The sequence below is a fragment of the Hippocampus guttulatus genome, chromosome 9 (assembly GCF_054856545.1).
Source record: "Hippocampus guttulatus isolate MCC_2025c chromosome 9, RoL_Hgut_1.0, whole genome shotgun sequence".
In the NCBI taxonomy this organism is placed as follows: domain Eukaryota; kingdom Metazoa; phylum Chordata; class Actinopteri; order Syngnathiformes; family Syngnathidae; genus Hippocampus; species Hippocampus guttulatus.
The window spans coordinates 14249245-14271443 of record NC_141269.1 but is presented as its reverse complement, the minus strand read 5'-3'; the positions used below and the strand labels follow the sequence as shown (position 1 = coordinate 14271443).

Here is a 22199-nt window from a genome sequence, read left to right as displayed (position 1 = left end):
AGTCGTGGCCTGACTTGAGGAAAAATAAATTATAATGCCCACATTCAAGTTACATGAACTGTTTTGAGTCCAGCATGTCAGTGATGGTTTTGTGGAAGGACTCATTTTTCTGGAATGAGATTTGTTCAGTTGGTTTGGGTAAACACACACACACGCACACACACACACACACACACACACACACACACACACACACACACACACACACACACACACACACACACACACACACACACACACACACACACGCAAAGGCTGCACAATACAGTCTAACTCTCATGATGCCAATGTTCAGTTATGATATGATAGTCTTACAAACGACAAAAATCACACACCATACTGTATAAAGTCGGGTAAAACCTAACCTGAAATTGAAGACTTCCTGTCATATCTGTCATTATTCTAATCTTAGTACCGGTAATTGTAAATGGTATGGAAATGTATTATTCATATGCCATTCATCAACATTTTCTTGTCTCTGGTGGTTCATTCTCTTTTTACTTGCTCGGTGGATTTAAAGCAAATATAGACCAATTCTGAAATTGTCCCAAAAATAAAGAGCTGTATATCTCTGTAGCCCTCCCTGAGCTCACTCCTGCAGCTGAATCATCATCGTATGTGACCCAAAAGCTGATTCTTTGCATACAGCCCTATAAAGCATCACTCAGGAAATGTCCAGCATGCCAGTTTAGTTCTTAGTATATTCTATACAATACTAACTTTGATATCATGGAGCACATGATTTATTTACCTTATTTTCTGTCAAATTATTACTGTATATGTTTTATGTTCAATAAACAAACAAACCAAACATGAGACACGGACCAAAAGGAAACAAACAAAATAGTTTCTTTCAAATGAAAATCCTTGTGATGTGTTTGCAGTCATGCTAACCTCCACTCAGTTGCAGTGACCAGTGGCTTGTTAAAACACGACATGGTCTGAGCTAACACTGAGACAATTAAGAATAACAGCCACTGATGTTTTCGTGAACAGATAACTCGTAGTGAGGGTGTTTACTGTGCGGAAAGCCTCAAGGTTACCATATGTTAAAAAAAAAAAGATGTAACAAGATGTAAATTTGCCAACGTGTTTTTACGATGTCTTTTTAACTGCCGAAGGCAAGATGGCGCGTGAGTAGACAACCGTCGGCAAGTGCTCTTCAAGAGCCTTGCTTTTTTTGTGGTTTTTGTGTTTTGTTTTGTCACATTGTGTTTGTTGTTACGTCGTGTGGACCTGCTGTGGATTGTTTTCAGCATTTTTTTGGCCACGACATTGTTCAAAGGAGAAGAATCTGTGCTTGGTGGTTGCGCCTTCTCGGCAGCACGAGTGTACGAGCCAGGAAAAGCAAAAAAAAAAAAAAAAGATTTTGATTTTGATTGGGAGGAATGTCAGCACCATCTGACTGTCGTTGCTGGACGCTTGTGTTTTTCGCGCCTGAAATGGGCAGCATTTTTCACAGCCCAGCTTTGTTCAGCAGGAATGTTGGTGCTGTTGGACAGTCTGCGGCTGGAATGATGGATGGCTGGTTGAGCCGTCGATGAGAAAAAAGGAGCGTCAGCGCAGAGCACCGATGCATATGTGGAACTGGGAGTCGCGACTTGGAATTGAAGCGGATTTACATGGGATAGGAGATGTGAGCCAATCTTTTTCGTCAATGGACGCTACAGCTTCTTGTTTGCTTTCAAACTTAGCTTGTAGCAGACGTGTGCACATTTTCAGCATGACGTCTTTGACTCGCTGGTGAAAGGACACTTTGATTCGCTCCTCTTTTATCGATAACGGCTTCAAACAACAAAGTGTATGCGGAAAAGTGGTTAAGATTGCACGACTGTCTGTGTCTTATATGTTGTGTTGTATTATTTGTCATTTTATGTTAACTGTTCTCTTGATGGCGGCGCGGGCACCCGCAGCGGCTCCTCTCTCTCCTGGGGAAAGAAATTTCATCTGTGCTGTATGTTGCAGATGTAGCACATTTAACAATAAAGTTGACATGAACATGAACGTTGGTGGAGTTTGAGCACTGTGGCGATCTGTTTGCCTTGTAACTTCAATACACCTTGAAGATCCATTTTAAAGGAAATATTTGACTGAGCAGATTCAGCTAGATCCTAACATTAATCTTTAATCTTTATTGTGCAAAATCTACAGGAAAAATAACCATTCCTTAAATAAGCATGTTTGTCATGGTGATGTTTATTCTTGCTCTACCATTTAAGTAATATTTAAGGCGCACTACTGTGGTGCCTCCAGGTCTCATCTGGTGTTACCACTGTTGAACAGGTGAAGAACAAACAGGTAAATGATCTCTCATAATAAAATTAACAATACAAAACACAGCCACGCACGGACAATGCCAACTCAAAAGTACAATAAAATCTGCATAAATTAGAGCCCTAACATTGTTCCAGAGAGGTAATATAAAACTGTACATGACAATACATGTGCAATACATTACAATATTTATTCAAATAAGGCAAAATAGCACCATGGAGTGAAAAAAAAATGTCATTCAAAACCCAAAAGCACAGTTGCAACAGTAAAAAAAAAATAAAATAATTACGCCTTTGCGATTGGAAAGTGAATGCCATCAGTTAATGTGGTGCCTTAATGTCCTTCTGTACTCTTTTGATGATTTCGACTTTGGAATTTAATCATTTCAAATGTTTCGAAAAAGCGAAATAATCAACATTTTGGATGATGTGCGCTTTTCTTTTTTTTTCGACTTGGCAACATTTCTCCTTTAATCATCTTGACTTGAACTGCCTCTGGTAGACAGTCACCAGGTTCCAAAAATTCTTGATTCCCTCCGCAACTTGCCCTCGCCCTCTCATCTCTTCTTGTCGCTCAACCTCTCTGTCTTGTGTTGAGGTGTACTGAGGAATTGAATGGTTCTGTCCCTGTACCGGAGTGAGCATCCATTCACAGGAAGTTGTTGGTGATCTGACGCTGGTGGTCAAACAAGTCCTCGACATCAGCGCTGTAAGCATCACCTGATGAAACACACAAAGCGGATTACACGGCGGGAAATGGAGCGAAAAATGCATGATTTCTTCAGGTGTCTCATCTCATTCCTGCCCATCCCCCCAATTTGTTACCCCTTCTCTTTTCACCCAATCATCTTTCAGTGTTCCCTCCTGTCATAAAGGACTCAAGACAGTCCGGATGATATTCTCCCATCTCAAGTCTTCAATCCTTGAATCCTATCTGAGCTCATCCCCTCCCATCCCATATGTCTCATTTCACTTTACCATCCAAAATAATCATCTAATCTCAATCCCGTCTCATCCTGACTCTAATTTCATCCTCAAGGTCATTTCATTTCATTCCCAATCTCATCTCATTTGATCCTTAATCTCATCCCTTCTTTTTTTATCATGCCTCATCCTCAAACTAGTATTTGCTCATCTCATCCCACTTTAATCCAGATGTTGCCTCATCTGATATTACACTCCAATACATAGTCTCATCTGAATCTCATTTTTATTTCACTTTATCCTCAATCGTATTTCATTTCAGCATCATCAATCTGTTCTCATTTGATCCCCAATGTCGTCTCATTCTGAATCTCATCTCAGACCCTATCTCATTTTATTTGACCCTCAATATCATGTCACCCTTAATATCATCCAATCCTCAATCTCATTTCATCCCATTTGATCTCCTACCTGCACTGTATCTCCCATTACATTTTCTAAATCGCATTTCACCTCATCAGACATCTCATCCCACACCCTTGCCCCCTCCAATCCAATCTGGTCCCACCCCAGGCCTCTCATCTCATGTCTTTAAACTCTACCTGCATGGCATCCGAACATGTAAACTCGCGCTCCATCGTATTTACACCGACAGCGGATCACATTGTTCTTAAAATCAGATTCAGCCATATCCAAAGAAGGGTTGACCTCCACCTGTAAAAGGAGGGACACGTGTTTGATCACACGGATGGATGTCACACATTTACATTCATACAAACATGGAACCCGAATGAGTGTAATGCTTATTTTTCAAAGATCTACAGCCAAATTCCCATGAATATGCATCCAGGAATATTTGTAGACGTACGGCGGGCGTGCCCCTTAATCTCAACCGTTTGCCAATGGCTTGATTGCACTCTATTTAGTATAATTATATTCCTAGTCCAGCCCTATAAAGCTGACGCAGATTCCCGCACCCCCCTCCCCCCCGGCAGCAGTGGGGCCCTAAATTTACCTTTCTGTTGAGACTAAACCCAAAGATCTTTCTAATCATGTAACAAAACAAACAAGAACTTGTGACAGTTAGGAAACAGGCGACTTTCCGTGGGGGCGATTGAGGAGCCGCAGAATTATTCTTCTCTCTTTTTCTAAATAGCCCAAATTGGGGGTTGAAGAGATGAATGTCATCACTTTCCGGTGTTATCTCTGTGCAGGATACAAAAACAGCCGAGGGATGCGGATGACAAGTTTTGGTTAAGATTGAAGTTGCAGCCTGTCATTAGACTGTAGCCACGCTTGGTTGCCACGACTTGATTTTTTTTCCACTCCGTCTGTGCTTCCCACTGCTATATGAGCAAACGCACGCTGTAAATTAATATTCCCCATGCACACATCAAACAGATAATTTGACCACACACTGTCATATTATAAAAACTTGACTTTGAATGTTCTGTAGTTGATAATAATATATAACCCACATACATAAACGACTGCAACAATTCATAAGTATCATTCTTTTGATTTGGTTTACAGACAAAATTAGGCGTCTAAGGTTTTGAGCACACTTTTTTTTTTATAGTTCTATAAAGTTTGTAAAAAGTCAAAAGAGATTATTTAAGATGTCGGTAGGGGTTGTCACTGCATGTGTCGACTGCAGAGACTGGATGTTAATTGCAATAAGGGGCAATCAAGTTGGGTCAACGTGACTCATTGCTACAAAAAAAAAAAGGCCCTAAAAATGTCTGCTATTCTTGGTAAAGGCCACACCCAGCTGGTGGAAGAAACCTGAGCAAGCATCTGCGATCGCCCTGCCTTCAGTTCTTACTCCTTATGAAATCGGTGGACAGTTGCCGAGTCACGTAGCCACAAATCTCAACTTTTACGTCCGCACGTGGTTTGATGTCCGGTCCTGGCTTCGTTGCCTCACGTGTGCTTTGCGGAAGGGCGCATTGCACGTCTGATGAAAGCATCTCTGATAATGCAAACACTGAGAAACCATGAGCATCATCTATGTGGTGCCGCTTGCATTCCAAAATAGAACAAATGACAGAGCGGGAGAACAGATGAGTAGGTCAGCACAGTCGATTGGATGTTTAGGGAACAGACAAGACCAACCGACTTAAACATGAAAAAAAATAAAATACTGTGAAGTGCTGAGAGGTTGTCTGCTGGCCAAGGAGCTCCACTCTCTCACTAATAGCAGGTCTGCTTTCTATATAAAGCCACATTAAATGCACTCGCCTTAAATGCACACACACCCTGAAACAACATGCACATGGCGTACCTGAATGGCTGAATGCTTAGCCAAGAGCCACTTTGCTACAATTATAGTTGGTTATCGCTTTTATCCCACACGGGCTTGCAGATTTTTAACTTTTGCCTTTTCCCTTTCTTCAGCACACTTACATGCAATTTGGCATTCAGTTTGGGCGTATTTGCCAGATGGCTGAAAGCAACCCATCTATTTTCTATACCGTTTATACTGTTCAAGTTTGCATGGAAGCTGCCTTGTGTCCCAGCTGGATACGTTGATGACCATTCCAGGAAAGGACAAACGCATGTACTGTAGACAGACAATTAATTACTCACTCACAATAACACATCGAGTCTTTACATAACCGAAGACAGTGAGCTCCCAATGGGTAATGGGTTACACGTTCCAGATCCACCTGCAGTATAGAAAATCTACGATATCAATAGTCCATAACTTTTTAAAAAATATATTATTTTATTATTATGGTTTTATTTACTTGCATCACAGTTCTAATTATTTTTTAAAATTTTGTTTTGACGTTTGTTTTAGTTTGTATTAGTTTTGGTATTAGCTTTAGTTTATTTTTGACACAAATGGAGCATTTGTGGAGTGCAAGATTTAAAAAAATGTCACTAAGTATTATAATAATATGTAAGCTACAATTCCCAAACACCTGTTTGTCCTTCTTTCTTCTGTTCGACCATACAGTAATACTTAAGTCAATAAATTCAAAATAAATCCTGGAAGCTCATTTCTGAAATGAATTCACAAAGATAAAAACAAAGGACATTTTCACTTAAATTATCGTTATCCATCCATCCAACCTTTTTCTGATCCGCTTCGTCCTCACAAGGGTCGCGGGATGTGCTGGTGCCTATCCCAACTGTCTTGGGGCAGTAGGCGAGGGACACCCTCAACTGGTTGCCAGCCACTCTCAGGGCTCACATAGACGAATAACCATTCACACTCACAATCACACTTAGGGACAATTTAGAGCAGGGGTGTAAAACTCATTTTTGTCGCGGGCCATTTTGGAGTTACATCTTCCCTCGGAGGGCCGTTAAGACCGTGAAACTGAATAAATGTTTAATCATCACATCATAATATTACTTGTACACAAAAAAAAAAAAAAAAGATGTCTCACTAGAGTTGAAATCAGTACAATCATTGCTCAAGTGAGTGTAAACAGGGTAACACAATTATTGCAAAATATCACCTTTATTTATTACGTTTGACAATTTGAGATTTTGGTCTAGATTAAAGCAACGATCATGGAAGTTGATACAGATAATTTGCTTTTGCGGGCCACGTAAAATGACGTGGTGGGCCAGATCTGGCCCCCGGGCCTTGACTTTGACATCTGTGTGTGATTTAGTGTTCCTTTAACCTGCCATGCATGTTTCTGGAATGTGGGAGGAAACCGAGTACCCGGAGAAAACCCACACAGGCACCGGAAGAACATGCAAACACCACACAGGAAGGCCGCAGCTGGAATCGAACCCTGTGAGGCCAACGCGCTAACTGGTCGGCCCAAGTTATGGTTAGTTTTAGTTAATTTTATAAAAATAAACATTTGTTTCAGTTATTTATTTTACAAGCACTCATTTTTATTTTATTTTGTGAAAGAACTTTTTTTTTCAATATTATCTTGAGTTTCATTAGTTTTCATTGACTCATCATAACCTTACTTTGCACGCCCCCTTTTAACACATTTTAAATTAAGACACACTTTAAATCTCCATTTTAAACATATCGGAACACAAAAAGAAAAAAAAATCAAGAATAAACTAGAAAAAAAATACATATTGTTGTGTCTGTGTACAAAGTACATGCATGTGTCTTTTAGAGGCGGGGTTTGGTCATCTTGCATGTGACATCAACGAGCATGAGTGTCTAGTTGTGAGCTGTGGCCAACAGCATCTCCTGCGTGAGTGTGCTCATTGTGTTTGGGTTTATTATTCTCCTGGTGTTCAATAAATAACAGCGAAAGAAAATTTAATGGAATTTGAGAGCATGTAGTGAGACTTTCCTGGAATTTTTTTTTTTTCATAGAAAAAGCATCCTCACCTGGAAGACATATTCACCAGGTCGCACGTCTGTGATGTCGATCCACTGGCAGTCAATGTCATGGCGGTAAGTATCCCAGCAGCCAATTGAGATGCCTTGTTGTCCCATGTTGTAGCAGGAATAGCGCTTCTGGAGACCTGAGAGCCAAAAGGGTTTAATGAAGATTTATAGTGTGGACGTGCCTCCACAGGCAAAGTGGTTGGATAGTTTTGATGTGAAGAATTTTGAAATGATGGACCAAGTGTATTTTTCTTTGAAATTTGAATTGGAAATTGATTGTCTGACCATCGGGGCAGTAGGTGTCCTCCAAGCAGAAACTGGCTTTGTGACCCTCAGCCACTCTGGTTCCATTGAGGGTCAGCAAATCGTAGTGTGTAAACACCTCGATGCTGTGGTAGTGCCTGAAAAATGGGAGAGGGCGATAATTTCAGTCATGAAGAGAGCGACAATCACAGGGATCCTGACAGGATTCTGTAATTCACTTGAATTTTCTTTGATTGACTTTCTTGATTTATTCAGAAATCAGAATCAGATGATTCTGATTCTGATTCTGATTTATTCAGAATGGATGAATGGTCAACGTTTTTTCTGCATGAAAAATGCACCGCTCCAGAACTGTAGTCAATGTTTTTTCTCAAAGATTATGGACAAAAGTGAGGCTGACATCCAATTGCCTCTTTGTGTTTCATCAGCTTTGGTGGCCTGCTTCACATTCGCTTGCGCCTGGGAAATTTCTATTCTGAGCTTTCATTATAATTAGTGTAAAGGTACACAATTCGCTTCTTTGTTATGCTCTTGTCTGAAGCAAAAACATCATTTCTAAACAGGAATTTCAAAGTCTAAACAGAGTAAGGAGAAATCCTGTTGTGCAGTTATAAAGGCGTCTCACAGTGGGTTGTTTATCTGTTTGGTGTCACTCTGTCTCTCGTTATAGAACCATTCCCGCAAGAGGCACAAGCAAAAATGGGAAACCAAACCAATGTGCTGGCTGCTTGGGGAGGTAGTGATTGAGGCTGGAACAAACCCTCAGATCTGCCTCTTTTGTTTTAGGACATGAAACCTCAGCAGCTGAGTAAAGAAATCAAGTTGCCCTGAGGTCAATCTTAGCGCTGATATCAACGATCAGGGGGGGAAAGTGCGTCTTTAGACCTTTTGGGGTACAATGCATTTTCACAGGGGCGGCATCCTCAAAGGTTCTGATTTTGTACAGTCGATGCTTGACTTTTACAATTCGGGCGCATATCCATGCAGTCCGATGGCCTCTGAGTTATGCCAATGTTGTTCGGAAGGACTGAAATGGACTCTTATTTGAGATCATGAAAGAGAGCGTACCTGTGACACTGATGCCAAATCCAGTTCTCCCTGGAGGCTCGAGGTTGGAAATCAGCGCGGCCATTGTTCAAGATACGGGAGGAAAACCTCAGCAGTCGGCGATGTCCGTAAGGCCAGTTCATCCTGGCAGCAGACGAGGAGAGGCAGTTCTCCTCGTTGGCACAGCTGAGCAGGTGAAGAGGCCTGTCCTCCAGGTAAGATGACTCCTGGAGCAGCTGGGCATCCACGACCAGGTCAGGAGCACCTGTGAGGGTACACACAAAGAGGGGAGTTCCAAGTCTTTGCACAACAAGTATTCAAAAACAAACCAAAGCGTCAGTTTTTTGCTCACTCTCCACGCAGGTGACTCCAGCGGCTCTGCCCTCGCCACCTCTGGGACAGTAGACGTGTGCGTTCTTGCGACACTGCTGGATGGACAGCTCAGAGCCCACACAGTGACTTCCACTGAGAAGCACATCGCGTGCATCACTGGAGCCCGCCCAGTACCAAGTCTCCTGGACGCACATGGAAGGGGAACGTTTTTGCCCTGCTGAGTGCTTAAAACCCCATGAAAGGAGGCTCTCCTCCTTTTTGCTTTCAGACCTCAAAAGCCCTCTTTTTAATAGAATCTATCAGTAAATAGGATCACGCTCTTTTTTTATATCCGTCTTTTAAATGCCTCAGCACAACCACTATGCCTTTTCCATGCCCGGCCCTATTTTCATCTTGTTTTCCCTGAGAATTTCTGCCGATTTCTCTTTGCCTTACTTTCCATCTTTTATTTTCAGAGTGCCTGAAGTGGACCTTCGAGAAGCCTATAATTACCTCAGGCCTCGGTAATAACACAGCGCAGACACACAAACAGCAGCCCAGAGGGAAGGCAAATGAGGCAGTACAAAGGATCAACGCCAAGTCAAGGAGTGACACGAAGGGCAGAAGACAAGAGGATGCGTATTGATCCCGCCGATCACCTGGTGAGCTCTGGAGGCGAAACCCAAGCCAAGCTGTCGGCACACCACCATGGCCTCATTGATGCCCCAGTTCTCGCTGCAGACCGAGCCCCAGCGCTTCACTCCTCCGACTTCTAGCAACACCTCCACGCGACCCTCGGATTTGTCTCTGCCTCCAGCAAGCCGCACCTGAAGGCAAAGAGTGTGTTTTGTTTCATTGAACACCGCCACAGATTGGTGTGTGGACCTCATGGACGTGTGTGTGTGTGTGTGTGTGTGTCTCACTGTGGTCTGCATGCCGGTGTTGGGGACGTTGCAACGGACCGCCACGTCCTGCTTGTGTTTGATGGTGTACAGGGGGACATCTTTGGATGGACATTCTGTTAGGGACGTCTCCCTGCCTGTGCACTGGACACTGTTCATGTGGATGGGACCGGAACCTAGAATGGCAAAATTACGGGAATGGTCAGCAGCGGAAATCTTTTCATGAAGAAAAAAAAAAAGCAGCAAGTTATGGAAATTTCCACTGGGAATGTGAATAATTTACTACACTGGTACGCCTGATTGCTGCATTCAACAAATTATTCAAAAAGTGCACTGTTATTTTCCAAAACACGATAAATCCATTTAGATCAAAGTTAGGCAAACTACGGCACGCGGGCCAAATCCGGCCCGTTGGTCTTTTTAATCCGGCCCGCCGAAGGTTGGTACACAATTAAGGTTCGATGTCAACGACTGCATTCATTTCATTTGGACTTGTAATGACAGGCATTTCAACGCCAGGTGGCACAGTTACTTGAAGTTGCAGAGCATAGGGAGGAAGGGGGAGACGATACAGAAGCCCGCAGTAGCGCCAAGTCAAGCAAATCCCGTTCGATACGACGGAATAATGTACTCTTAAAGTCTGAAAAACGTGCCAAAAAATGTAAAATACTGCTTTTTAAATAAAGAAATCCAATTAATATTATGTCGAATTAAGTTCATCCTTTTGATCCGGCCCTCCATAATATTTTCTGGTTTTCATGTGGCCCTATGCCAAAAATAATTGCCCACCCCTGATTTAGATCATTCTGAAAATGACAACATTTAGTCAGAGCTGCAAACAGTTTAACATTTTTTTTTACATTAAAACAATTAATTGACTCGGTCGGAGCGGCAAAAGATAACAGCGTATGCGACGGAGTGTCAATGTAAGATAGCCACCCAGAGCGGAATCAAGTCAAATACATCCTCGCTGTACAGATGCGTTTTGCGATTCACGCTCAGTCGTCTGATGTGCCTCATGCAACGGTCATGTGAAAGAGAGAGAGAATTGCCGTCCGAATTACTGCACACTTCCAGCCAAAAATCTTTGAACTTGCTGAAGTCTGCGAAGGTATATGAGGCCAAAGTTTTATTAAGCGCTATATTTTGTTCCCCTCAAATAGCCACTGATGTCACCCAGCCTTGAGTCTCAGAGTGCACCACCCACGAGCCCTCCCAGAACTCCGGCGGGGCCCAGACCACTCTCCTGTGTTTGTGCAAAATAGGCCTGAACTTTGTCAACAGTTCAACCCACAACACTCACTGCAACAGCACCTACTTTAACAACCCTAAAAGGTTTCCATGAATTACTTCATTTGGGGCAAGTGGAGTGACGGAAATGCAGCCGCCCTTGAGGATCACGCTGCTGGATGTTGTCATTTGGGCAGAAAGATAATGGCGGGAAATTAACTTAATTGCAGCAGAAGTACGGCGCCCAAAAAAATGGACGGCAACTTGTCAAAGTGACGTTTGGAAAACATTTGACATTGCTTTTGTGAGACAACTGCATGGGAGTGTTTCCAGGGCCACACCACAACGGAAGCAGTACCGAGAGAATGTGTGTGTGTCATGCATGTGCCATCAAACAACGGGCAACCATCAGCTTCTCAGATGCAAGCAGCAATACAGCTGGAATACTTTTGTAGTCCTTCGTAGTTTTTTGGAATTGGGCATCGGGCCATTTAGAAGCACACATTTAGCTGTTTAGTCTGACCCCCTCATGGGGAATTTAGTCAGATGTCATACAAGAAATAATGAATTGTAATTACCGGTAGTCAAAAAACAACATATTTTCTCTTGAAATTAATAAATGAAAATAATCTGCGCCGACTGTAACGCCCTAACCACAATCGCTTGTAAGTCATGGGCAAATACGCTGTCAACGGCAGCTTGCTTATCAAAGGGGCATCTGCAAATAACTTAAGCGAGGTTGTGTCGATTTTTCTTGGTTTTAGAAAGAAAGTCTCACAGAACACGGATTAGCAGTGCGGCATCAAAGCAGGAATATTGTTGAATCTAAACTTTGCTTAGTTTTCTCCTCCCACAGTCCTAAAACATGCTTGCTGGGTTTAGTCAAGCCTCTAATTTGCCCATTTAGGTGTGAATGTGAGTGAGAATCGGGATCGTAATCAACTGGGAACAGACCTCGGTTTCGTTGTAATATCGATGTAGAGACCACAAGACCAAGTGCTATGTCCTTTTGTAAGAAGTCGCTTCCACACAAAAGTGTTCCGCGGTGTATATGTTCATTTATGCACGTTCGTCTCGTCTCACCCTCTCCCAGCTGAGCATTTGTCAGGGCCTCCTTGGCCGTTCCGAAGCCGAGCTCTCTGCAGACAACGTTTGCGTCGGTGATGTCCCACAGGTGGTCTGCCACGGTGCCCCACTTGCCCTCTTTCAGAACCTCCACGCGACCCTCCCCAAGGCGGGGCCCCGCCTTCAGACGCACGTTGCTCTGGTAGGAAAAAGAGAATAAGTCAACATTTGCTCTTTTCAAGCGTGCTTTTTATTTTCGAATGTTGAGTTTTCCATTTCCGTGTTCATTCTTCAGTGCACTTATTTTTTTGACAGTATGTTTGTTTGCACTTTCTCTCTAAAACCTCTTTGAGGTTTTACCCAAAGCTCAACTCAAGACAAAAAATATATATTTTTTTACTTAACAGGGTAGCACTTGAGCTAGGAGGTTATAATTTTCAAATGCAAACCGTAGATGACCGAGATTAGGAACTGCATCGCATCGAGAGGTTTAATACTTCGGCACTTTGCCAATTGCTACTGTAATTAATCAAGTGATTAGAAAATATCAATGGAAAACTGTTGTACGGCATTGGCTCGCAAGAGATGTTTTTGCAGGTGTACCTTATATAGCCTATATAGTTCCATCAATCCTTGTAATTATGAGTTTTGAAGCCCGAACTGACCGACACGGTGTGTGTTGTATGTCTTCGGCCGTTGCGCACAAACTGCGGTCCAGGGACACAGCGGACGACAGCGTGCATTCCCCCTGCGCATGGAGCATCCCTCCTGCGGAGGGAAACCTGGGCCTGGCACTGGGACAAGGAGACCTCCATTCCCTGACACTGCACCCTCTCTATCCAGTAGGCCTTCTTGGTGATCTGAGTCTTCAATCTGACAAGGAATGTTTGATGTAAAATGCCGGCATGTGCGAATGCTCTCTTTCTTGAACAACTGAGTTTACCTGGATGATGGATCCGCTAGTTTGGAGTCCCACAGTTTCCTGAAAGACAACAAGTGCGAGTAAATGCATTGGAATAAAACTTTAGAAACATACTCCAAAGTGAGCAACAACAACTACTACTGCCACTCAATTTGTTATTGTCTCCTAGAATAGTCTGCTAAGTATAGACAGAAAAGAACACACACACACACACGCACGCACACACACACAAGGTCTGAGCTCGTCGCTGCATTTCACGCTCCTACTCTCAATCACCCTTGTTTCATTCGATACAAACACACTTTTGGATTCATCTGCATTTGTGGATAAACTAAAATATTTTTTCCCTCTAAATGTTTCCTGTCATGCATTTTTGGTTTGGTCATACATGGTACTTATGTCTATAGCGGGACGTCTGGGACATCTGTGTGGGATATAAAAATGTGTGCCTTACTAAGAGGCTACCATCAATCTTGAAGTCAGGAAAAAAAAAGTACTGTACATCATGAGCCACTACTTGTACACGAGCACACACTAACCAATATTTCTTACATTCATCAATTTTTTAGCTCATATTTTGGAGGGCTAGGCCCAAAGTGTGTGTGCGCCGACATGCTCGGCCAGCTAAAACTGTCAAGTGTTAAAAAAGAGAACACTGTCTGAAGATGTATAAAGTTTCACGAGCCAGCGCGGGCCTGGAAAATGTCATTTTGTCACACACACTCACACCAAAGCTGACCACTTACATCAACCAGTGTAACCACAAAGCAGGTGCAGCCTCACGGACACCCTTTGTGAATTCAGTGAGTCAGAACACCCAGGACTGACACAAGTTTATACCTCAGAGGGCCAGTTGGTTACCTGCGCCACCAGACCAGTGATGCAAATGTAAATATTGGGCAAACTAAAGTAGGAGATGCTCGTGACTGTTACTAAATCAGATGCAGACAAACTCTTTTGATGCTACAGTCATATGGCTCTGACACCTTCAGACCTCTACGGTAAAGTAGCTACTGTGAAAAAGATGGTATGTTTCAGCAATGCCCTATCGAGCAATCGAGCATATGCAACCATGGGGGGAACTGGGGATTGCATTTTTACTCTCATGACTCGAATAGTGATAATAAACTCCTGTAGCCAGGTCCCCACCAAACGGGACCCTGCTTAGCCCATGTACCATACATCTACAAGTCCTATATGTTAATGCTATATTATTCTTTATGCTAACTACCATTGTTACATGCTACTTACAAATACTACTTTTTGTGGCGTCAGCCCATCCGGGCTCTTGAAGACCTTTCGTAACCTGACGATTAAGCAATAATTGGGACAGTCAGGGGGTGTTAGTTCACAGGGTTGGTTGGGAGGAGGAGATCAGAGTCACCGGTATAATTGCCTGCTGTGCTTGGCAGTGTCTGCTGTGCGGTCGATTCGAGCAGTAGCATGTTGGTTCACACGCACCAGACGTGGAAAAATGCACATACATATCAACTTTCCCTCTGTCGCCGCCTCTTTAAAAAAGCCTTTAAAGCTCAAAGTGACATGGTTAAACCCAGCGTCATGACTGCATGCCTGGAAACAAGAGGCTGGTGATGTAAGACTCTCAGAACTTTGAATAGGATATGCCCGAATTCAAGAAAAATCACACTATTTAAGTCGAGATCTATTCCGTGCTAAATCTCCTACCCGTCTTTGTCAGGTAGGAGATTTGAAGGAAAGCAAAGGGACGACACCATCAGCAGTTTCGTGTCTCTTAGTTCGTATCTTGCAGAAGGCTGGCTGCAGTATTCCTTTATGCAACCCTGACCACACAATTCCAAAAGGAAGATTGGAAAGAGCAGCTCAGTGTCAAAAGAGAAGAAATGACCTGTTATTATGTTGTGCTAGCATGACGATGCCAGAAAGGAACAATTGGCTGTGTCAAGCGGTGGCAGGTCTGACTGATTCCAATGCACGAGAGACGGAGAAAACTCACAAATGTATTCTTTATCAGGCCATTTCAACAGACTGTTACACTTTACAATAAATCACAAAAAAGGGGAAGACAAGATGAGAGAGAGGAGTCAAAAGGATCATGGCTGTGATGAAAAGACGTGTGGTATTGACCGGCATCCCATTTATGTAAGTGTTGCAAGATTGGGGGCGGAGCAAATTAAGAAAAAAAAAAAAGAAAAAACCCCAACAACAACGGCAGAATTTGGCCAGCCAGGTTGATCATTTATTTTCTGGATTAAAGGGGCTCTAAGATTGTAATTAAAGCTCTTAAATGGACATGGAATGAAAGTCTCACACAGGACAAAGTAATGATGTCCACTGACACACACTTGTTTGAAAGTGCCATTAAAGGTTACAGTCATGAGTTCTTCTTTTCCTTTCGGCTTTTCCCTTCAGGGGTCGCCACAGCGAATCAATTGCCTCCATCTAACCCTGTTTTGTGCATCCTCTTCTCTCAAGAGTGTCCAAAGTCAAATATACTTTGTAATACGTCTGCTATCCAGTGAGTCACAAGCCCTCAAAAATTCGGACTGTCAAAGGGATCATTGTCACTGGGTCGGTGAAGCACATCAAAGTTTAAAGCCTCAAACAAATATTGATCTCAAATAACTTGACCAGAAGCCATCACAAGACTCATTTGTGTTCTTTGGTCCAAAACAAAGTTAGCTTTGCAAGAAGGTCTTACTTGAGCCATTTCCTCCCGGGCAACCTGACAGCCTGCAACAACACGCATACTGGTGAATGCCACGTTCCCCTCAAAGTATCTCGAGGGGTATTCGCAAGCTCAGTCACCGGCCAGAATGAGACAACTAACAATGGAACAGAAGGATTGTCTTCTGTATTTACTTCTCACCGTGTGGCTGTCGGATTCGAGAGGATGGAAGGCGGCAAGAAAATGAACCATTGCAGCAAAATCGGAGACTAGGGAGTTAAAGAGTACTTAAAGTCACCCATACAGTCTGGAAAGCAGACTGGGAGCCTGCTTGTCCCTGCTTTTGTCAATGCAAAACAGCATGTCGACAGGAGCTGTGACGAGCCGAGTTGGCAACGTGCAACCAGTGGTGTGACGGCAAGGCCAGCCACGACTCCTCTGCTGGTCGAAATACTATCAGAAGTACTGTGCTACGTTTATTTTACACCCAACATTCCAGGATTTGTTCCACGAAATTGTATTCATTCACTCCAAACAGGGGGCGGCACGGTGAGCCTGTTTAGCACGTTTGCCTCACAGTGCAGAGGTGCAGGGTTCGATTCCGGCTCCGGCCTTCCTGTGTGGAGTTTGCATGTTCTCCCCATGCCTGTGTGGTTTTTCTCCGGGTATTCCGGTTTCCTCCCACAGACCAAAAACATGCATGGCAGGTTAATGGACCACTCCAAATTGTCCTGTGCGAATGGTTGTTTGTCTATGTGTGCCCTGCGATTGGCTGGGAACCGGTTCAGGGTGTACGGCTGGGATAGGCCCAAACACGCGCGCGACCCTCGGATTAGAAAATCGATGGATGGATGAATACCTTACAGACAATTATCCACATTATTTAGGGTTTCCCGTGGCTGCACTGCTTCCAGTCTAGATGGAATGTGGATGTTATGTTTCTCTGGTATGTCTGACGTATTTCATTTAAATCTTTTCTGCTTTTGTCACATTCAGATCAATATTGATCCTGAACTGATTCCAATGATGTGCGGTCACATTTTGCATTTTTTGTGCGGTGATAGTGGTGCTATTAATATTCAGTTGATGTTGATCTGTATTACGAGAAGGCATGAGAATGAAGAAGACCATTTCGAAAAGCGCAGAGAACACTTTGGGAAACATTATCATGTTTATGATGGCTCAGCTGTTGAAGCCGTTCTTTGAGATCCATCCCTGTTTTTTTTTCCTGCCGCTTTCGATGGCGTTAATTAAAGCATGAGATGTTCATTGGTAGTTGTTGCAATTGGTGTTAGACAAGACTCCAGCGTGTGTCCGATTGGCAAGCTGCTGAACAGGACAAGGACAAGGGGTAATTATTGGCGACAGATGGCACAGTGCAGACCAGCGGTCAGTCTAGTTGTGCTGCTAGCCAGGCTCGAAAAAGACCTCTGTGGGCAGCCACACAGAGGGTTGTTTGCATGCGCACGTTGGCACGTTTATTTGTGTGCATACATGGATTTGGTTTTTGTAAAGTGTTATAAGGTGCTTTTCTCTGGAGAGGTGAAGGCAACGCATTAGTATTTGTGTGTTGGGGTTTGCGTGAGAGAGGCTAAAAGGGCTCCACTTAGAAAAGTTGCATTCATGGGGACTAAGTTCACATATGGACCAGACAGTGTTTGCAAATAAGAGCTTTTTGTCTTTTTTAGAGTTCGCTCATTAATTTTAATAGCAATATTTTTCTTGGAGGGCATTACAAGATTTCTTTTTTACTTTCAAATAATTAACATCATTACACACATCTTTATAATAGATTTGCATTGGTGCAGCACTGTTTAAAGCATACTCTCCTTATGCTTACGTGGGTTTTCTCTGGGTAGCGTGGCATCTTGCCATGTTTCACAAACATGCACGTGAAAATTATAAATTGTCCATAATTATAAATGTGAGTGTATACAGTATAATTGTTTGCTTGTCTGTGCCCTTCAATATGACAGCTAGTTTAGTGTCTACCAGTCAGCTGGGATAAGCTACAGCTCACTTGTGACCCTAATGACAAGCGCTACACAAAATGGATTGAATATAACATTCAATTTTGTTTGAATTTTCCTTGTTTTCAAATGACCTTTCTTTCCTGATTAAATTACTCATACTTGATTTTGAGAAATCACATGGCCTTGTGGTCGACATTTTGACTTAAATATAAGTCCAGTATCTGCATTTCCCCTCCTATAGGTTACAGCTCCTCTTGAGGGCTGGTAGGAGTTTTAGCGCTTAACAAGTTATGAGTTTCTTGATTAAATGAGTTAATAAACATATTGTAAGATACACTTCATGAGAATGACTTTTTTTTAATTCTGGGTCAGACATTAATAACACACTCCCTTGGACTCTTATCAAGGCACGCATTGAGGCCCAGTCAGTCAATGGGCCAGACAGTCTGGTGGACAGTTGGCTTTGGTTCATGCCGCAGTGCACGAGTCATGCCAAGTGTGGTCGTGCTAACGGTAGCAGTTGTGGTTATCATCCCGGAGAAGGATGGAACGGCGATTCAGGCATGGGAGCAACAAGTCCGCAAAAGGAAGTGTCTACGACCACACTTTTCCATCCTTTTCATAGCCTGTGTCAATGCACTTGCCTGCTTTCTCGCACACACACACACACACACACACATACACACACACACACACACACGCACACACACACACACACACATTCTGAGTCACTCACCTGTAGGCGTTTTGATCAAACGTCTCGGCAGAAGGGAATCCCAACATGCCGCAGACGACACGGCTGCTGGTGAGGTCCCAGCCGTGACTGCACACATGACGCCATTTCCCAGAGTGCTTCACTTCCAGCACTCCCTCAGTCACCAGACCACCGCGGCTGCCGGATAGCACGGGCCGTAGACGGGCTTCGGTCAGCTGAATGCTGTCAGCACTCTGGAAACATGAAAAGTATGAGTTAGGCTTGATTTTGTTTGTATCATTATTATTTATCATTATATATATTTTTTGTAATTAGAAAGGGCTTTCGTCTTGGAGATTATTACGCATCCTATTAATAATTAAATACAAAAGATGACCACATTATTTGAAGTCTGAATGATTTCACACTTGTCTAATTATAGAGGCTAATTGGCCACAGTTGCATGCGTTTATCAGAACACACATGAACTTAAAGTGGATTACTCTGGTGTGCTCTAGGAGTTGCTTGATTCTAAACTGTCTGAAATAAGCGGATAGTAGTAATGGTTCTCATGGGTAGAATTAATTATTAATGTTTCCTAAAAACAGAACCGTACCTTCAACCTACAGAGGCCACTGCACCCTAAATGTATCATTTTTAAGAGAAGATATGGATATGCAGAATGTACATTTTTACCTGGATGTACTGTGTGTCCGTCTCCAGTCCCACATCTGGATAAACAGGCTCTGGTTCGATATGGTTCCCACTGTATGGCTGATTCCTCTCGGACTGGGGCGGGGAATTAGTCTGCCTATTTGACTGTCTCTCGGACTCGCGCCTCGATGCAGGTGGTTCTCTTCTTGGTGTCTCCTCCCGCCTTTGGGTGGTGCTGGCTGCCGGCTGCGATGATACCTGCTGCCCCTGTTGATGTGTTGGCCCTCTATACCTTCGTGGGATCTGTATCTCGTGGCCGTTCTCCTGCGGTGAGATCCTATTGCGACGTGAAGATGGCGGGTTACGGTGGAGGGCGATCTCATGGCCTCGACTCTGAGAAGATGAGACCAACGATGGATCTGGCTGCTGCGGCGTTCTCGTTCTCGGTTGTCTCTGCTCTTGTCTGGATGAGGAAGGGCCCTCCCCTCCTGGGGCACCTTGGATTCTTTCTGGGCTACAAATGATGCCGAGGTCCTCAGCATGGGTGCAGTCATGGACTCCCCAACCGTTGGAGCCGCATTCTGCAATGGAGCTCTCATGGCCTCTGCAGTTCACATTGTCCAACCAGATCTGACCTGGACGACAGAGTGTGGGGAGAAAGTTACTCACCAACTCTTGTGGAAATATATCTCGATACGGGGCGGGACATACCTTGTCCCTGACCAAACTTGCTACTGTGCGCCCAGGTAAGACTGCGCTGAAAGCCTAGCTGTTTGCACACCACACTAGCCAGGTTCAGATCCACCTGGTCGTCACACACTGTGCCCCACACGCCATTGTAGAACACCTCCAGACGCCCTTCGTTGGCATTGCGTTGGCCTGTACCTGCAAGCCGCACCTTCACCTCTTGTGCAGGCAGCTCAGAGGGATAGAGAAGAAGAAGCAGGAAGGTAGTGGATAAGGAGCTGAGGAACAGCATCCTGAGGGAGGGAGTGGTGGTTATGAAAGAGAAGCGGTGCTACATTAGGTGATGACTTGGGGAATGTGAAGGAGCGACTTCACAATAACAGGCGCCATAAAATTCCTTTAAATCATGCAAAGCCCTATTGACATTCCTTCCTTTGACAGAACATATAATTAGAAATTACTCCTCTTTCCCTTATGTGGCACTCAAGAGAATTTATAGGTGTTTTTTTTTAATGTTTATTGATTCTCAAAGTGATCTGAAGACAGTGATGATGTTTAAATTGGTTCCAAAACATTTTTAACCAATTAGAGTAAGAGGGCTAACAGAGCTAAAAGTAGCCTCTCCATCCAGCCAAAGAAAATGTTGGCTTTCCACAAACCCCAAAAGTTTGGCTGCATGCATTCCACCCGCAGACACAAAAGCAAACAAACACCATCGTAAAAATGTTGTCAACATCAGGTATGTATCTTTAGGAGACATTTGATTAAGAAGCAATTATGACTCATCCTGAAAGCTTTTTCCTCTTACAGAGGAAGAGGGATAGTGAGGGAAGTTCAGTATATTTGTGGATTACCTGCACTATCATTACATTTGCTTGCGGAAAAGCATAAATCAATAAGTTTGTCTCTAGCTTGCTAAGAATTGAAACAAGCATTAAGCCTTTGCTGCTGCAACACGAAAAATGAACTATAAAGAAAAGGGTATTCAAGAGCAAATAAGATGAAGAGGAACCGATCTGAAACCAAAAACTCGATTCAAGAGAGATTGACGAAGATGAACTCACCTATCTGTTGTTCTCAACTTGGAGTGACTGGGAGGAAAGGAGTGAGGGAGCAAAGGATGGAAAAAAAGCACCGACTTTTGCTCCTTCTGTCTCACTCTATTCTCCACATTTCCCTCCCTCTTGCTTTTTTTGTCACTCCCTCAGAGGGGACTTTTTTTTAAATCGCTCCCTCAGAGGGGACTTTTTTTTAAATCGCTCCCTCCCATTTTCCTCATTATTCTCACAATTCCAACTGATTGCATTTGTAAAGTCTGACAGAGAAAACTAAAAATATAAAATACGCAATATATGGTATGCATATGTAGATATACAGTATATATCGTTTCTTTCAGGTTATATGTCCCTTATAGTGCTTCATAAAGCTTATTCTATGTACGTATTCTTTGTGCATGTTACTGCATTTGGCCGCAGGATGTAGGCTACAAGGGCCCTCCTTCCCTTTCGTGGTCTGAGTACACGTGAGCGCGTTAACTTACACAAGTCCGTTTTTCAACATCTCATGCACTCCTATATGTGCTGCTGTCAAGTCCTCAGTCATATTTAGTCACTCAGGTGAAAATGTCAATGCTACTGAACTCTCCCCGAGTATGTTTATTCCACACAATCATAAAAAATATACAAGGTACACTCCAACAGTCACTATGTCAACAGAAGCATGCGCACATCAGGGGTCTTGGCAAGTCATACAATGGCAGTGGCGGTCGAGGGAGTTGTGATCAGGAGCTGGGTGAGATGTGCTCACCACAGCTGATCCCCTCCTTCCTTGTTGTGGCACCACAACTGATGTAAACCCTACAAATACAGTTTGATGGTCTGCTATTAAGCCCCGAGAGAACAATTTCACCCCGTCTTGTGTAAAATCGTGATTCTTCATGTCACACAATAAACTCTAAGACAGGGGTCACCAACCTTTTAGAGAGTGAGAGCTACTTCATGTGTCCTGATTGTGTGAAGGGCTACCAAATTGATACACATCTGAAATAACATTTGTACAAATTACATTTAATAATATTGGAATGTTATTTAATACTTAATAATTTTAATTTCAGGCTCTGATCATCTTAAAAGATGTCTCACAATACTGCATTTCAGTTTGCATTTTTACATCATAATTTCTATGAGCAAATCACAATCCTAGCACTGGTGGGCTATTGGTGTGGTCCTCACGGGCTACCTGGTGCCCGTAGGCACCAGGTTGGTGACCCCTGCTCAAAGAAATG

General features: G+C 43.3%; 1 protein-coding gene across 2 annotated transcripts; it reads right to left on the bottom strand.

Annotated features, from left to right (window-relative positions):
* Window positions 1-2180: 2180 nt before the first annotated feature.
* Window positions 2181-21028, bottom strand: LOC147200465 (lysyl oxidase homolog 4-like). Of its 2 annotated transcripts, XM_086120704.1 has the most exons (15): window positions 20980-21028; window positions 19940-20208; window positions 19271-19863; window positions 18617-18828; window positions 13282-13320; window positions 13004-13211; window positions 12357-12537; window positions 10065-10219; window positions 9801-9968; window positions 9182-9344; window positions 8851-9094; window positions 7804-7919; window positions 7519-7655; window positions 3800-3911; window positions 2181-2993 (listed from the first exon to the last, which is right to left on the bottom strand). In XM_086120704.1, the coding sequence occupies exons 2-15, from the start codon at window positions 20205-20207 to the stop codon at window positions 2923-2925; spliced, it is 2667 nt and encodes an 888-aa protein (XP_085976830.1). In that variant the 5' UTR covers window position 20208; window positions 20980-21028; the 3' UTR covers window positions 2181-2922. The 2 variants fall into 2 exon arrangements, with proteins under 2 accessions (XP_085976830.1, XP_085976829.1); XM_086120703.1 differs by having other exon boundaries at window positions 9801-10219.
* Window positions 21029-22199: the final 1171 nt, after the last annotated feature.

Bases quoted from the DNA above. Each gene is read 5' to 3' on its own strand.
- LOC147200465 (XM_086120703.1), bottom strand. From the start codon at position 20,207: ATGCTGTTCCTCAGCTCCTTATCCACTACCTTCCTGCTTCTTCTTCTC. The intron at 19,864-19,939 runs GTATGTCCCGCC...TCTGTCGTCCAG, and splicing joins CAAGTTTGGTCAGGGACAAG to GTCAGATCTGGTTGGACAAT. The intron at 7,656-7,803 runs GTCAGACAATCA...TTTGGCTCTCAG, and splicing joins GGACACCTACTGCCCCGATG to GTCTCCAGAAGCGCTATTCC.